Here is a 17,280-nt window from a genome sequence, read left to right as displayed (position 1 = left end):
TCTTTTGGTATTGATTGAAAATACTTAGATATACAAGACTGAGGAGACAAAAGGCTTTATTGGAAAGTAAGAACTGATTTTTAATATGCAGCATTGTTATGCAGAAATGGTTCTAATGTGTATTGATTAAAAAACCTTTAAGTTTATCTCTCTGATAAAGGGTCTCTCTTGTGAATGGAAGTTTAAATATTGTTATTCAGAGCCCAAGCTGATAATGAGGCTGATTTCCTTTGTGCTAAATGAGAATTGAAAAGCTGAGAGCACAAGGTTCTTTTTAAGGTAGATAAGGAGAGACCTTCTTTCTGATCATTTGCTTCTGGTTTTCTCAGCTTATTTTTAGCATTTCTCTTCTACTTTGTGCAGTAGATTCATACCTATGTACGATTTTGGAAAGAACAAGCTGCACCTTCATTTTTTTTTCCCCTTAGTACTGGGATTGAACTCAGGGACACTGAGCCAATTCCCCAGCCCTATTTTGTATTTTATCTAGAGACAGGGTCTTACTGAGTTGCTTAGCACCTCACTGTTGCTGAGGCTAGCTTTGAACTCTCTATCCTCCTGTCTCAGCCTCCAGAGCCTCTGGAATTACAGGCATGAGCCACGGTGCCCAGCTTTAATTAAAAAAAAAAAATTACACATAAACAGCATGCTGCCAACTGGTTATTTCCATGTCTTCTTACAAGGTTTGCAGGAAGTTTGGTTTTCTTTTCTCTGTTGCTGATAGGGTCAGTTCTCAAGTGCAGCTTCAGAGTTAGCTGAACCTTGAGTATTTACGGTTAGATGAAATCTCTTGACGGTATCAACTACAGCCAAGACCAAGCCATCAATTTATGCAGAGACGCAAATTTTCTCATGTTCCATACTAAATAATTCTATCCTTTTGGTTCAGTTTGCTACCAAGGAGTGCATTTTATACCCAAGTTGCCTCAGCAAGAATGTCAGCATCTAGGGCTACTGAGAGCTATAAGCACTTCTTGAGCCAATAAGTGATGGTGGCTGATTGGTTTCCTGCTGGCCATCAATATTTTAGGCAAAATTTGCCTTTTGAGCTCTTGAAGGCACAGTGCTGCAAGATCTCAAGAATGTGTTCAAATCCTTATGAAGGCTGTGAAGATGCTGCTTGAGGATAATTCTTGCGTCCTTTTGTAACAGTGGTCCCTTTGCCTTCTAAATATAGCCCTCATTGCTGTAAGGCTTATTGTTATTTTTAAATTTTTTTTCTGTTTTATTTATTTATTTTTTACATACATGACAATAGTGGAATGTATTACACTCATTATTACCCATTTATAGCACAAGTTTTCTTAACTCTGTATATAAAGTATGTTCACACCAAATTATGCCATTATACATGCACTCTTTTTTTTGTATTACAACTCTTAATACACATATATTCCACAATTTTTCATATCTCTGTTTGTATATAAGGTATGTTGACACCAACAGCACTAAAAAAGAACAAAATCATGGCATTTGCAGGTAAATGGATGGCATTAGAGAAGATTATGCTAAGTGAAGTTAGCCAATCCCCAAAAAACAAATGTCAATGTTTTCTCTGATATAAGGGAAGAGACTCCAAGTGGGGTAGGGAGGGAAAGCATGGGAGGAAGATTATTTCAAGATAGGGAAGAGGGGTGGGAGGGAAAGGAAGTGGGGAGGGGAATAACAAGGATGGGGGAATGTGATGGTCAGCATTATACAAAATATAAGTAAGAAGATCTTTTTTCTCTTTTCTCTCCTCTTGCTCTCCTTAACAGGATTAAGGAGACAGTGTTGTCTTTTTTCCCCCTAGTTAACTGCTCTTGAACACACCCACTATAGGAAGGAGATGCCTGATGAGGATCTGGGAAGCGAATGTCTCCTAAATTAACAAGTGAATTCTAACCACCACTTGGGTACCCTGGGACCCCTACCAGAGCATACCTGGAATGTAACCCTTGAAGTTCCTTTAAAACCCTCCTGTCCCTCCTGATCTGGAGAGTCACAGCCTTTGGGAGAGAAGTCCCCTGTGTTTCTCCTTTTCTAGCACAGCAATAAACCTACTTTTTCCTTTTTCTCAAATCCCTGTCCTCATTATTAAATTGACATTGATTGGCATTGGAGAAAGGGCTGAGCTTTTGGTTATAATCTTACTGTCCCTTACATGAGGAGGTATCAGCCTTTACCTGGATCATACTACGTCTCAGGTGGTATAATTTTAATAAAATCTTGGTTATGACTAAGGAAGTAAAACACTAAAGAAGTCCCATGTTAACAAACGGGGATTATTACACACATTCTTGTAATGGTGGTCCACTTGACCTTTTGAATATAGCCCTTGCGGCATATTTTACAAGGGACAAGTTTTTCTTTTCCTTTTCTCTCTCAACTCTTCCCTAACCTGGGGGCAGGGAACAAGATTATTGAGTTAGCTGTTCTGTACAGGAAGGAGATGTCTCCAGAAGAACTAGGAAGTGAGGATCTCCCGAATTAACAAGCCAATTTCAACACACCCTCAGGGAACACCTGGGACCCCCAGTCAGGACACATCTGGAATGCAGCCTTTGAATAGCTTCTTTAAAAGCCCTCTGTTTTCCTTGATGGGGGGAATCACAGCCACTGGGACTGGAGTCCCAGTGTTGCTCCTTTGTTAGCAAAGCAATAAAACTTCTTTTTCCTTTTTTTTTTTCCAAAACCATGTCCTCCTATTGGATTGGCATGGCAGCCACAAGGACCCAGCTTTCAGTGACATTTTTACATCAAATGAAGCCATGGAAAACTATGTGCCTGAAGAATAACTACTTAGGTGCACAAGTATATGCTTCTCTCTGTCTACATAAGTGCAGTTTTAAGACAGAGAGAACATTATTCGACACATACTTTTTTTTCTAGAATATAACAGCAGGAAAAAAAAATCCTCTCTGGGCCATCTGATACTTTTTTATTTTTAAATCAGAGAATAAAACAATAGGACCAATTTTATTTATTTAAACTGTTTTGGCCTTAATCTTAGAAAATTCAAGATGAAATGTAGATGTCCCATTGTAGTAACTATGCACAATCTAAGTTTTAAGAAATATATTTTCTCTGTTATGATTTTTTGTTCCATTTTTCTTGGTTTAACCTTTTGAACAGGTCTTTTCTTGTAAGTAGCCTTGGTGCATTTTTTAAGAGTAGATGAGACAGATGTAAGCCCTTGTTACTCTTGGTTCTGAATAGAGTGGATATTTCTTTTTTATTCAGTTCCATATTGGTACCCAAAAGTGGCAGGAGGGTGTCCTTGGAAAATCAGGTCCTAAAGTAGTAGATATTAAAGTTGTTCTGATACTACATGTACAAATTTATTTTTTAAATTCATTCTTTTATTCACCCCAAATAGAGTGTTTACCTACATGGCAAGGAAAAAGAGTTACAGCTTAGTCCTAACAAACAGATCTATCAATTTTTCAGATTTTTAGGAAGGAAAAGAGACAATACGAAACAGAATGAAGAAAAATAATTTTCATTTGCTACAGTGTTTGCCCAAAATGTTCACATATGGCCAGTAAGGGCATAAGCAATGCACATACTAAATTCTGGAATGTTAAAATAAGCATACAAGGTCTCCTACACCCTTGCCAGACTTCTCAGAACAGTGGTTAGAGGAGAAATGGGGAAATAAATACACAGTGTCTCTGGTATAATCAAATCTGCAAATAAAAAGCAGCCAGAATCTACACCATGAATATGAGAATTTTCCTAAGTTGTTTTTTAGCAAACTTTTAAAATAGTTTTTTCTTATCTCTCTCTTCTCCACCTCCCTCTCCTATACCTCCTAATTGGTTGACCTACAAAACCCAAGCTATTCAAGACCATTAACCATGATCCTGCATTGCAGATGTAGTCCTGAAGTAGAAATAACTAAGCTCTTCAAGATCAATTTTCAAAGAAAAACAAAGTTTCCCAATGACATTCTGAGAGGCAAGAAATAGAGAATAATGCATTTTAATATTTAGGGATACTGTTAATATTTAAACCCATTTTTGACTGCATGTTTAATGAATTCTCAAATACTTCATATAACTGGTAAAGACTTAGATATGTGAAGACATTTTCTTCCAAAGTGCTAGGAAAGAGCAAATGGTTCTGTACAGACGCTCTGTCCCCTCCTCCTCAGTCCTTCAGTGATTTCATTAGTAGTTTTTGTTGCCCTGGCAACATTTGTAAAATAAATGATTTACCCTTTCTCTATATGATTTTGTTGCCCTGGTAACTTGCTGTTTTCTAGAGAGTCTGACCTGGACATTCTTTTGGCTGTATGTTTGCTTTCTTTAGGAAACAGAGCTTTAATAGACTGAATACTTAGCATTATGTTTCTATTTAATTATATTTAATATGCTAAGTGGCTATTAAGGAAGTAATGCCAATGTCTTCCGGAAGGAACTGGCAAGGTAGTGATATTCTGGTTTACTGATGAAGTGATGAAGACATTGGAAGTACTGTCCAAGGACTCATTGGAGGTCGTGTATGATTGGAATTCCATCTCTTAGCAGCTGTCAGTCTCCTGTTCAGAATGGTGTGTCTGATGTTTTAAAAAGTAATACATTACAGTTTGAGCTTATTCTTTCTTTTTTATGATGTATAGTAAAATAACATTAAAGCACATGGAGAAAAGGCATATACACACATGCAAACATACACACGCATGCACAAATGTGTACATGTACACACACACACAAATACATATAACATTTCTATAGTATTGAAGTTGAAAGTTTTCAATCAGTGTTAATTGCTTGTGTGAAAAAATTACAGAGACAGTGGCTTATAGATGTATAGCTGTGTACTCTGGAGCTGTGTTGGTATCTGGTACTTGGCAGATGGCAACCTCTATATCTGATAAAATTTTTAGGAGTATAAAAAGTTATTTTTCAATTTCAAAAGATTCTGGTATCACTACAACTTCTAGATAGATACTCCAGGGTAGAAGGCAGGGTCCTTAGCAGGAAATGTGCACACTCAGAAGCTTTTGGAAGATCTATTTGGATAATGAATGTTATCCACAAAACTATTTTTAAAGGCATAAAATTACTTTATGTTCAGAGTCTTTACATAAGGCATTTTTATAAAGCATTTTCCCATTATGATTGAGTTATCTATTTCTCCATTGGAAATTATGACTTTCACACACATAAGTGACATAATTTACTTTTTCTGTTTTATATTTACAAATAAACCTAAATTCTAGACAACAGCATTGGGATTTTTCAAGCTAATCAAAATATGTAGGAAAGTTGGTCAGAGCTGACTAAATGAAAGTTGTCCTTTAAAAACCAAAAGTTACCTTTCCAACCTAATCTTTCCTTATTCCATAACAGAAATTTCACTTACTAAAGATTATTTGCCTCTCTGCCCTGAAATAATTTGAGATCCCTCCCCATACTTTATGTATGGGGATAATTTTTTTTTTCCAACTAAAATGCCCTCTTAAAGGTCATGTGTATATCTTTGTTTTTCCTTGTCCTTAACTGTTCAAAGTTGCTCCCTCATTTTCAATGTTATATAATTGCTAAACCTGTGACACAGTTTCATCTGTCCATTTTTAATCAAATCATTTTAAGCATATAAAATATTTCTCTACAATTAAATTGCACATCCGAAGAAAGATTATTTTTTATTTCTCTTCTCCCATTTCCAATACAAAAAGCATAGTATATGCATATCTGAAGCTCAAGAATTAAAAAAAAAGTTTTAAATTGAATCCCAGTATCCTAATTTCATAAGATGAAGAGTCAATGACTAGTATAGCTAATGGCTCAAGAAAAGGAAGTCTGAATAAAGTGAAAATATAAGGAAAACATTCCTCTCATTTTAACACAATAAAGATCATTAGGAAACAAAATGAAAACTCCATATATTCTTAAAAATGACAAACCATTGACCTAAAACTAGCAATTTCTTTCAAAACAGTTGCCCACAAATCATTTTTACTTTGTGCTATACTTAAAATCCATACGGTCCAAAAGATCAACAACTAATTACGAAGGCTCTAATATTACAAATTTGGTTAAGATCATGGCATTTTGCAATTCAGTTGCTTTGAGCATTTAGCAACTAAATCATCAACTATGCAACAATCTGGTGGAGTCTGTAAAGTTCCTAGGTGATACTCACAAATCCACAAACCGATTATGTGTTTTAGTCTACTGTGAACATGTCTGACAGAAACCATAAGTTAATTAAAACTGAGTTTGGTGGAGTAAGTACATCTATTTGCAAAAGCAAAAATGGATTTTTTGTATGTGAATTTCTTGAAAACTTCAATATTAGATACTTCCAATACTATTTAAAATTATTTCAGAATTTAGGGGAAAAAGAGTCCAAATGATTTTTGTGAAGTTTTTGTAATTCTCATATTCAAAACTGACTAAAATAGTACACCTAAAAGAGATTATCACTTGATAATTTCACTAATAAACACTGATGCCAAAATAATAAATAAAATATTAATGAGTATAATTAGAAATATGTCTTTAAGAAGTACACAACAAAATATGTCTTTAAGAAGTACACAACATGGACAAATGGTGTTCATGTTAGAGAGGCTCCATCTTAAAAAATAATAATTATAATCCAATTAATACTGATATATTAATAAAATTAAATTGGTCAAAGGAAAACTGACTTATAATAGTTTTTTTGAAAGACTTTTGATTAAATTCAATATCTAATTAAAGAAGACAAATATTTCCTAGCAGCATTTCCATTATGATAAGGATTAAATAAAATTATGTACTCCAATGATATTTTTACAGAAAATAAATTATAAAGTATAAATATTAAAAATGAGGTGGAAAATATATTATTTAAGATAGCTATGAAACTCTATCAATCACTGATGTACAATATGGAAAAAATAAGAGAATTTAGAAAGATAGCTATTATGAAAATTATTTCATATTATGGGATGGAAGAACAGGCTAAATAGCATCATGAATGATCAACCAAACCTTTCCCAAAGGTGGATATTCTCTAGGACAGCTAATCAGGTACACTGGGGGAAGGGGAGACTACATTAAATTAAGAGAATCTTAAAGTACAATAACTAAATGTAATATGTAGTCATTGATTGCTTTTTGGTTTGTGTAAATCAACTGTAAAAGTAATTTTGGATGAGTTGAGAAAATTTGATAAAAGGACAAAAAATTTCTTCATGTGGGAAAATGGAGATTATTAGCTAATTGTTTTAAAAATGTTTGTACTGTGTGATCTCATTTTGATAAAAGATATACATATGTGTGATATTTACTAGTGTTTGTGTGTGTACTCAGATGTTGGTAGATAAGTAGATGTAGATATAAATACAGATGAGTATCTCGACATATGTAATATTATATCCTAATTGGAATAATCTCTCTTAAGCGGGAATTGGTGTTTATATATTCCTGTTTTCACTTAGGTATATATTCTAAATTTCAACAATGCTTTGAATAATTAAAGGATATTTTACAAAGAAAATTGGCATATAAGAGTAAATTACTTTTCTATATACCATAGTGACCAATGAGAAAATAGAATACAAATTTCAGAACTACTACAGTAACAAAAATTTTAATATGTCAAAGAAAACACACATTTAAGAAATACATTGGACATATAAGGAAGAAACTTAAATGCTCTTTGAATGGCTCAGAAATCATAATAGAATTCTAAAGTAAATGCAAAAACATTTGGAAAAATCTTTTTCTAAAATATTAGAATTTTTTTCCAATTGTCTCTTGTCTTACAAGTCAATATATAATATTCAACACGATACCAATCTGAATTTCAGTAAATTTTTCTAGCTTGGTAACATGCTACTAAAACTCATACAAAAATGTCAATTTTCTAGAGAAGTTCTTGAGAGCAGGGGGTGAAAACATTATTAAGGATAAGTTCAATCAGTGTATGAGATGTTGTAAGTTTACAGTAATTAAATAGAGCAATTGTAGAAACAAAAAAGCCAGTAAGAAACAGAATAGAGTTCAGAAATAGTCCCAAACATGAACAGAGATTTACTCTGTGGTAAATATCGGCATAAATTTTTATATCAGTAGAGAAAATATAGATGGCTTATTTGGTAGAATTTTTTTTATGACAATTGGTTATACATTTAAGAAAAAAAAGACCTGGATCATTATCTCATCAAATACTACAAAAATAAAATTGCAAAGTACTATAAATGCATTATGGAACATACAATAATTTAAATTTTACAGTCATTAGAGTCTTTCAAACAGAATCCCTATGCTCTATAGCAGTGGTTGACCAAAGGGCCTGAAAGCCAAATGTGGCCCTCATCTGTTTCTATAAATAAAGTTTTATTAGAACCGTTACACCATTCATTTATGTGTTGTTCACACTACAACCACAAAACTGAGTAGGTGTGACAGAGTCCATATGGCACACTAAATTAAAAATATTTACTATTTGGCTGTTTATAGAAAATGTTTGCTGACTCTTACTCTAAAGAGAATGACTGGGCCAAGGGAACATAAATAAATTAAAGATAAATCTGAATACATAAATACCAACCTTTTACATATAAAAACCCATACAATTAAAATTCAAATAAATTGAGAAAATATCTAAGCTAAAGCAAGTGTTGATATACTGATTATAATATTTTATAAATAAGATCAAGATCCTAAGAGAAAAATGAGTAAGGTGAATGAAATTGGAGGTCAGAGAAAAAGAAAATACAATAGATCCATAAACACATGAAAAGCAACTCAACTCCTCCAGGACTCAAAGAAATAAAAGTAAAACATCAGTAAGACACATTCAATAAGACACATTCTACCAAATATTTAAAACTTGAAATCAACCTATGTTAATGGAAGCCCCAAGGAAAGAAAATCAGTTATTAAAATATAATTTGACAATGATGTATGACAAATTTTAAAACATGTGCACCTTTTATGCTAGCAACTTTTCCTTCAGATATTTTCTTACTAGGACTCAATATTAGAATCTTGAGTTTCTAAGCAAGTAGTAAAAGAAGCAACTTAAGGAACTATGCATGGGAAATCAGTTAAATAGCTTTTAGTGCATTTATGATATATTATGAATTTTTTTAAAAGGCTGATATAGAACTGTATGTGTCTTGTATGTAATGATATCCCAAACATTCTTGCTATGTTTTGATGTGGTTTATCCCCCGCAAAGTTTTGTGTTTTGGAAGCTTAAACCATACTGTAAGACTACTGAAAGGTAGTGGGACCTTTAAGAGGTGGGGCCTAATAATGGGAGAGAATTGGGTTATGATCTACCTCACAAATGGATTAATGCTAGTTGCATGCAGTGGGTAGAGTTTTGCAGGAGCCATTTATTTCCCAGGATAGTGGGTCAATATAAAAGAGTGAGGCTGGAGTCTCCTTGATCTTTTTCGTTCTCTTTCATGATGTGATCCCTCTCTTGCATGCTTTCTTAAGCAGACAGAAGACCCTCACCTGGGGCCAGAGAGATATGACTGCCTCATCTTGGAATTTCAGCTCCCCAAACTGTAAGCCAAAGGAAATTTCTTTTCTTTATAAAACATCTACCTGCAGGTATTTTGTTATAGCTACAAAACAAATTAAAATAATCCTATTGGAGAAAAATAAAGCAAATTGTAATACAATATTTCCAATCTCAAATATTTGTTTATAATACATTTACATGAATATGCATATATACTGTTATATGCATAAATTGGATGGTAACATGGATTTGTTAACAATGTTCATTTCTGCAGAATAGAAATGATGAGTAAAGGATTTCTAGTTTTCTGTCTTTTAAACTTCTGTGCACTTAAATAGTGGGCCTTGAATGCCACTGTTTACAGATTTTTTTTTAAATAAAGTCAACTAATATTTTTGAAAAACTACTATAGAACTTTGGATTTACATTTAACATAGCAAAGTCAGCTCTGTAAAGTAGTTAAGGTGTCTCAGAGACTTGCTACAAAATTGTTTTGTTCATATTTACTTCACCCCAGAAGTACATCTAAAAGGAGGCAACAATGGAAAGAAAATATGGCTCCTAAGTTTGGGTCTCACTCACTTGAATTCTTTCCTGACAGAAATAATATTTATGGGTTAGGGAAGCTGTTTCTTGATGTTGTTAAGTTGAAAAATATTTTATATTAATATATGTATTTGTTTAGCTAAGTTAACTCAGAGAATAAAACTATTTTGCTCTGGTACTTTGGTAATGAAAACATGAGGGTTATCATTTTTGTCTGGCTCAGGTATTACAGTAAAAGAGAAATATCTCAAAACCTTGTTTTTTGAACAGTTATAATATTCTGTAGTATTTGGTATATTGTCAAATTTGGTGATATGCTTTTTCAGAAAACACACTTGGAAATTTAGAGGACAAACTACAGCTTAGGCTTCACCTATGTGGAGGTAAAGAATAATCAAATCAAGTATTCTGGCTCTCTTATAAAGCCTTGTTGTAGAAAGAAAGTTTATATTTGTTCTTTAGCTGTAAACCTAGGTTTTATTAATCAGAAAAACGACAATTGAACTATGCATGGTGACAAATCTTCTAATGATTCAATGAAGGCATCTTAAGTTCCTTACATTACTGTAATTAGATAACCATTTTGTAATTAAGTAAAAATGAAAGATGAACTTTCTCCCTGAGATGAAATAGGGCTAACCATATGAAAAATAGCATATTTATGATTCAAATGAGCCTAAATAGAATTTAAGAGAATGGGACTGAACTTTTCTCTTGGGAAGTATTATTTTTTTTTCTCCATGTCAGAAGCACAAATTTAACAAAATATCCAATGTAGTGGGAATTTCAACCACTTATGGACATGCCATCCTACTATAACATACTGTTCTGTAGATACTTGGTGTAATCCAATTAATTATTAATATTCTGTTGGTGTGATGGTACAGTTTGGAGTAGAGTATAATCATACAAATACAAGTAACCAAATTGCATTGACAGAGTCAGTATATTTACTTGCTCACAGCAAAAAGTGAATTCATAATTTAGGAGGCAGCCCTCTGTCCTTAGATTCTGTTCAAATGATCAACAATAAAGTGCAAACAGAAATGGGCTTGCTTCATTCAATAAGATCCCAGAGTCCAAAAACTGTGATCTGTTTTCTTGCACAAATACCGGAATGGCTATAACCCATGAGAGGAGATTCCCTTTTCCAAGAGCCTTTTTCTAAATCTGCAAAAAAAAAAAAAAAAAAAAAAAAAACCAACCCCCCCAAAAAAAAACCACTCTGCACACTACTTTGAAAATTAAATCTCCAGAGAAGCCAGCTGGAATGGAAAAATTGAGCAAACTATATGCTTATGTTTTTTGTTCCTCATCTTCTTCTTGTTCTATTCCCTTCTTGACATCAATTTACTTCTCTCTCAACAACACAATACTCCTCCAGCTTAACCATTCATCTACCATAGAAAAAAGACCAAGGGCACTGTGCTGTACTGTAATACTTTGCTGAAAGACTGATTCTTTTCAGATACAACCCTGATTGAGACCATAGGGCCCCTTTAGTCGACTCTGAAAAGGAATCTGAAGGGCTTCTGGTCCCGGTGATCAATGCATCTGGCTTCCTCTCCAGAGTCTGTGAGTAAGCTGGGAAGAAGATGCCTCCACAGTGAGAGGTCAAACAGGAGATTTTCTTCAAATGAGGAAGAGAGATGTGATAGGAGAGGAAAGTTGCAACTGCAGTGAATTTATGGGCAACATATTAAGACATGGATATTGACATTTTGAATTTATTTTTTCAAGCAGATTCCAGTTACTGATAAAGAAGGTACCCAATGGGCCTTTACTTTAAGTACAAGGTGTTGAATGGTTTGGTAAGTAAATGAAATAAGTACCGATCTAAACAATTGGACTTATTTATAGCCAGAAAGTTTATCCTCACCAAACTCATTAGCAAAGTGAGTTAAAAAAAAAAAAAGAAAACATTGGTAAGCTGGGGTTGTGGCTAAGTGGTAGAATGCTTGCCTAGTAGCTGTGAGGCACTGGGTTCAATCCTCAGCACCACATTAAATAAATAAATCTTATTAAAAAACCCACTGTGAATGTGGTAGAAGTCTCCACTTTTTTTTCTATACCAGCACTCCTTTTCTACAATTGGATAATCTAAAACATAATGTGAAATCTACATATATAACTTAATACCTTATTTCATTTATTGAACAAAACACCTAATTATTTAGATGTTATTATGTCTATCTTACAAATGAGAAAAGCGCAGTTCAGAAAGTTTAAGGAAATCCCCATCTGTAGAAGGGTTTCCTAGGCTGATATGAGTAACCCAGAATCTATGTTATTAATCATCAATTCATTCATTCATTCTTCTAAGATACAGGTTATTTTGTTTCTTCACTTCAAAAAGCTTAAGTATTTTTATTTTTTAGCATGATATTGTGATTGATTTAACTTAATTTCATTGTGAGAATGAAATTAAGGCCAGTTGGGTAATACATACAACCACTAAGACTGTTAACAGGGCAAAGACTGGTAGTATAAACTCTGTGTTCCCATGACACTGTTTAGTTATTTTTTTCCATGGTAAAAACAACAATGTGGTGGGTGGTCCAACTATTCCTTTTTCCAGGAATCTGCCTCAGTTAGACATTACATTTTATGTTTAGTGGCCTAAGCTCAATCATGATGTGCAGTGTAGTTATGGGACGTGACACATGATATCAATGAGCAGAAGCCACAGCAAGCAAAATCCAAGGAGACAAAGTAAAACACACACACACACACATACACACACACAAACATACACACACACTCCCCTATTGCCAGAGGAAGATACATGAGAAATATACATGCAACCATGAGGTTGAAGCTATTCTGGGCTGGAGAAAGAGGTAGCTGAAAAACTTAGCTGAGGTCCTCAGTAACCGTTCAAATGAAGACCTGAATAACCCTCCTGGATCCTCCTCCTAATGGCTCAAGAAATACTAAGGAGTTTCTATATTTTGACTATCTAAATATTTTGCCAGAGCTGCATTCTTTTTAGCCACAAAGAGATGATGTGTAACCTTGGTGTGAAGACTGAGTAAGCATTATTGCTCTGCTGATAAGCACATTATTTCTTTAGACAGTGGTTGTTTCCTTTTGGAGTCTCTTCTTTAGAACTTGGCAGGTCTCTCTGCTTTTCCTATGCTAGCTCAGACCATGCTATGCTATATGTTGGTTTGACAACACATGTTGAATTTTACCTCATGATTTGGATAGTAGAGTAAGCCTGGATTTGCTGCATATTAGTATGATTTATAGAACACAGAGCAGATGAACTCAGGAAACCCCCAAGGTGTGTAAATAATAGTAAATAGAGGGATTTACAAAATATTCCAAAGTTCTGCTGTAGTAACCTACCTATTGGTATTCTTTAAATTAAAAACAAACTGTTGAAATGTTAGCAGCAACATAAGTTCCTTTTTTAAAAAAAAAAGAAATGGACAAAGTTCAAATATGAAAAACAGATTCTCTGGTTCTCTGAGTGCAGAGAACTCCATGGTCTTTAAACTTAGCTTTTAAAAAGGGTGAAAATGCAGCGTTACTCCTTTGTACAACTAACATATTCCATGATAAGGATAATGGTAATAATAATGCACAGCATTTCATATTTTTTCATTGTTTTCATAGACATTCTCATTTGATCCTCTCTAAAGCACTGTTAAATCTAGTGATAGAAAAGGACACAAAGCCATAGATGTGAGCTACCCAGGAGTACACCAGAGAGCAGTCAGGCTCTCTCATCTGTCTCACACTCTTATGAGTGTGTTGTTATTGAAACACACATCTCTCTCTCTCTCTCTGTCTCTCTCTCTCTCTCTCTCTCTCTCTCTCTCTCTGAGCTAGAAAATCTTGAAAATGAGACAAGATAAAAGGAATATTGGCCTCCATCCTAGATTCTAATGTTCTATCATGCTCTTCCTTTAGAACAGATGTAATGTGCCAGAAAAATGGGAAATTTAGCCTGCAGAGAATAATTTGAATATTTTTTGGATGACATTTCCCACTAAAGAAAAGAAGACCTATAGCTAGCTAACTTTATAAAACAACAACAACAACAACAAACTACCCACCTTGCTATCTATAGATCATCATCTATCAGCACAGAACTACCTTCACATTTCAGATATATTGCTTAAAGTCAACACTTGGCTTTGATACTCAAAATTGACCCCAAACCCCATCAGACGACATCTGAAGAAGGAAAATGAAGACTTTTCTGGTATAAGGATTTAACAGAGTTCTGAGTTCTTGTATAAAGCAAAAGTTTCTCATTCATAACAAATAGTAGACATCAGCTGGGAGGTTGACTGCTTTTGTGCTATTTCCTACAATAAAGTTTCTATCTATCTCTTCTTTCCCTCTTTATCTACCTGTGTCTCTCTAGCTATCAGTTGTACATGCTTTTGTAGATATTTTCAGGAACAGCTTTTTATCTGGAGAACATGGCTGCCTGAAAGAGTTATAGAATATAACAAAAGCTTTACCCCGAAGCTTCGATGCATTACAAAAGCTTGCACTTGGATAAGAGAAATATTGAGCCTCAGGTGACTGAGAACACTTACTGTTGGTTGCATAACGTATGGCGGATGAGGCATCCATGAAGTACTCTGGACCTATATCAAACAGCATTTATTAGCACAAAGCAATCACAGAGAGAACTGGTTCTTGTGTTCAGTGGAGTCACACTAGGTCATAAGGAAGTGGATTCCATCTGACTTTACAGCTAATTAATGCTCAAAACTAAGGATCAAAAGGGAATTCTTAGACCTGAGTAATTTGGTCCCTGAGACAATGAAATAAAGCAACTTCCCATTTCACTGGCTGGCTTCACTTTTAGTGTCCACATGGACGAGACTGGATCTTGAAGCATATTTGAGGTTGGTATTGAAGATTCAAGACTTAGAAGGCCTCAGAGACTATTTGCAGGTCAGTTCCCAGGTATACCCTGGCAAATAATGAAGGAAGCAAGAGTTAACTGCTAGACCTCCTCTTTTTCTCTCTTTGGTTGTGACTTTAAATCCTCAGGTGATCCCAATCTTAGAAAAATGTCCAAGCAGCAAAAGTGGTATTTAAAAAAATGAAGAAATAAACCAGAAAATTGTGAGGAGTGCTTTGGGCTAAACCCAAGTTAAACAAGTTTGGAAATTCTTTTTTTTTTTTTTTCTCTCTCTCTCATGGCAATTGGTATAGAGAATAGAAATGTGCATTTGAGCCAGCCAGCTCTTCTTAAAGGTATCATGTATCAGTCAAATGAGAAAGTCAGACTGTACAAGCTGACTGTCACATAGGAAACCATGAAGATTTTGTTTTCCAATACACTCACACCAACAAAATTGCCAATTCACTTTACATTATGAAAACATAAAAGTGGTGAAAAGCCAAGAGTCAACAACATGGGAAATTGCTGTAATCTCTTTTTTTTTTGAAAGAAAAGAACTAGAGTTAAATTTCACATATGAGCCCTCCCAAGTGAAGTGTCTTTTCTGTGCATTTTTTATTCATATCTCCAAAGTGCTCTACACTGTGGCTTAGTGGGTGGTCTTGGCTGAAGCAGAGACCAAGAATAGAAAAAAGAAAGCGCGCGCACACGCGCATGCACACACACAAACACATGCACACACAAACACACGCGCACGAACACACACGCTGGCCTGCAGGAAGAATAAAAACTGGATAGCACCTGCATATGGCCTCATGGGTCCCAAGGAAAGACAATTAAGAAATCAGCCTTTCTAGGACCCCCTAATGCAATTCAAACAAAAGTCCATTCCATTCGCCCATGGGTATATTTCAAGAGTGTAGAAAAAGAGTGAAAATGATCTGCTTCAGGGAGAATCAGTGAAAGAAAAATGCACATAGTCTTAAGTTTGATGCTCTGATAGCTGGGACATCCTGAAATGAAGTATGCAGTGGCTCAATAAGGTGAAACTTCACTGAATTAGTAGCAGTCAGCACCATGATAGTTTTACCCACTGTAAAACGTCCAACCCCACCATTTGCAAAACACAGAGAAGCACGTGCTGGTTCTCTCTTTCACAACTTTTTTTTAAAAAGAAATACTTCCTAGATATAGCATTTATAGGCATTTTCTAATCAGAATTAGAAGAGTTGTTTGAAGAATAACTAGGTAAAGAGAAGAAGGGAGTAATATCACATCTCTCAAAGGAATAATGAATATTTTTTTTTCAGGGAAAAGTGTGACTATTTCAATCCACCTGTGCACTTGGAATGACTGGTCGCAACATTTGGTTTAAGACACATTGGGTCTCAGATTTTCTTGTGTTCCAACATGTGGAATCACAGAGATCCCTTTTGATCTCTCTGGAACTGAGAATGAAATATAAACAGGGAGCAGGAATCACTTTTACCACTTTGATAATTTTGCTTATTTGGTGGGGGAAGTATGATTTAACCTCTATCTGTGTAGCTGTGACAAAATGAGATGACAATGGTGAAATATTCTAGAATAAGTGAAGGGATTGCTAGAAATGTGCTTTTCGGAAAGACACAATAGGGAACATGAACAACCAAAATAACAGACAACAAATAAAATAATTCCCCAGTGGTAAGAGAGCTGTACTAACAGTGGCTGGCAAGTTGCATAATCATAAAAACTCAGCAGGAAGAATGAAAAGCATGTTGGATTTTATTATTCAGTGAATTGATGCAAACAGGCCCTAGAAAGTATAGACTAATTCATAACTTGAGCATTATCACACTAAGAGGAGACTATAGTATATGAGGACATTTTTTTTTTTTTCGATTAATTCTAAATGTGCCCTTTTTGCCTCTACATAGTGAATTACTGGTAAGGAAGATCTCTCCTGAGGTGCAGGTGAATCAGACATACCTGGTATGTGGAGACAGGGGAAGCAGCAATGAATGGCGTGATAGATGTCTGTGGAATCATGCGGTTGGTTGCAATACTGTACGGTGAAGAATAAAATCTGCAAACAGAAAAAAAAAAAAGGAAGAAGAAGAAGAAGATTTCATGAAGCTTCTGAACGCCTGGCTACTGATCAATGCTACTGAGCACGTTTTAGAAAGACAAGGGTTCCACCCTCATGATTTTCCACCAACTCTTAATAGGAGCATCCAGGGGATTAACAGTATTGGATTCCACTAAGAGAAGTCAATCATTGAACAAAATGACTACTTCAAGTCATTATATAAAATTAGCTGCAAAAAAATCTCTCTAATGCCAGGTGAATATAACAGTAATTTAATCAACAAGATCAGAAAATCCATGGTCATCATTCTTTTCAAAAAAGGTCAAGCCAT

General features: G+C 34.7%; 1 protein-coding gene across 11 annotated transcripts in view; it reads right to left on the bottom strand.

Annotated features, from left to right (window-relative positions):
* Rbms3 (RNA binding motif single stranded interacting protein 3) overlaps positions 1-17,280 on the bottom strand; it is a 1,321,467-nt gene that overhangs the window by 88,517 nt on the left and 1,215,670 nt on the right. For 8 of the 11 annotated variants that reach the window (XM_058576560.1, XM_058576559.1, XM_058576561.1 and 5 more), the window contains 2 exons: positions 16,850-16,946; positions 14,562-14,612 (listed from right to left, as the gene is read on the bottom strand). In XM_058576560.1, the coding sequence (XP_058432543.1) occupies positions 14,562-14,612; positions 16,850-16,946 (148 nt within the window). The remainder of the gene's footprint in view (positions 1-14,561; positions 14,613-16,849; positions 16,947-17,280) is intronic. The other 3 variants (XM_058576562.1, XM_058576563.1, XM_046436918.2) reach the window with 1 other exon arrangement.

The sequence above is a fragment of the Marmota monax genome, unplaced genomic scaffold, assembly GCF_021218885.2.
Source record: "Marmota monax isolate L192 unplaced genomic scaffold, Marmota_monax_Labrador192_F-V1.1 WCK01_AAM20220418_F8-fsc00021, whole genome shotgun sequence".
NCBI lineage: Eukaryota > Metazoa > Chordata > Mammalia > Rodentia > Sciuridae > Marmota > Marmota monax.
Note: the sequence above shows the minus strand (reverse complement) of the source record. Positions and strands in the feature narration are given on the sequence as shown.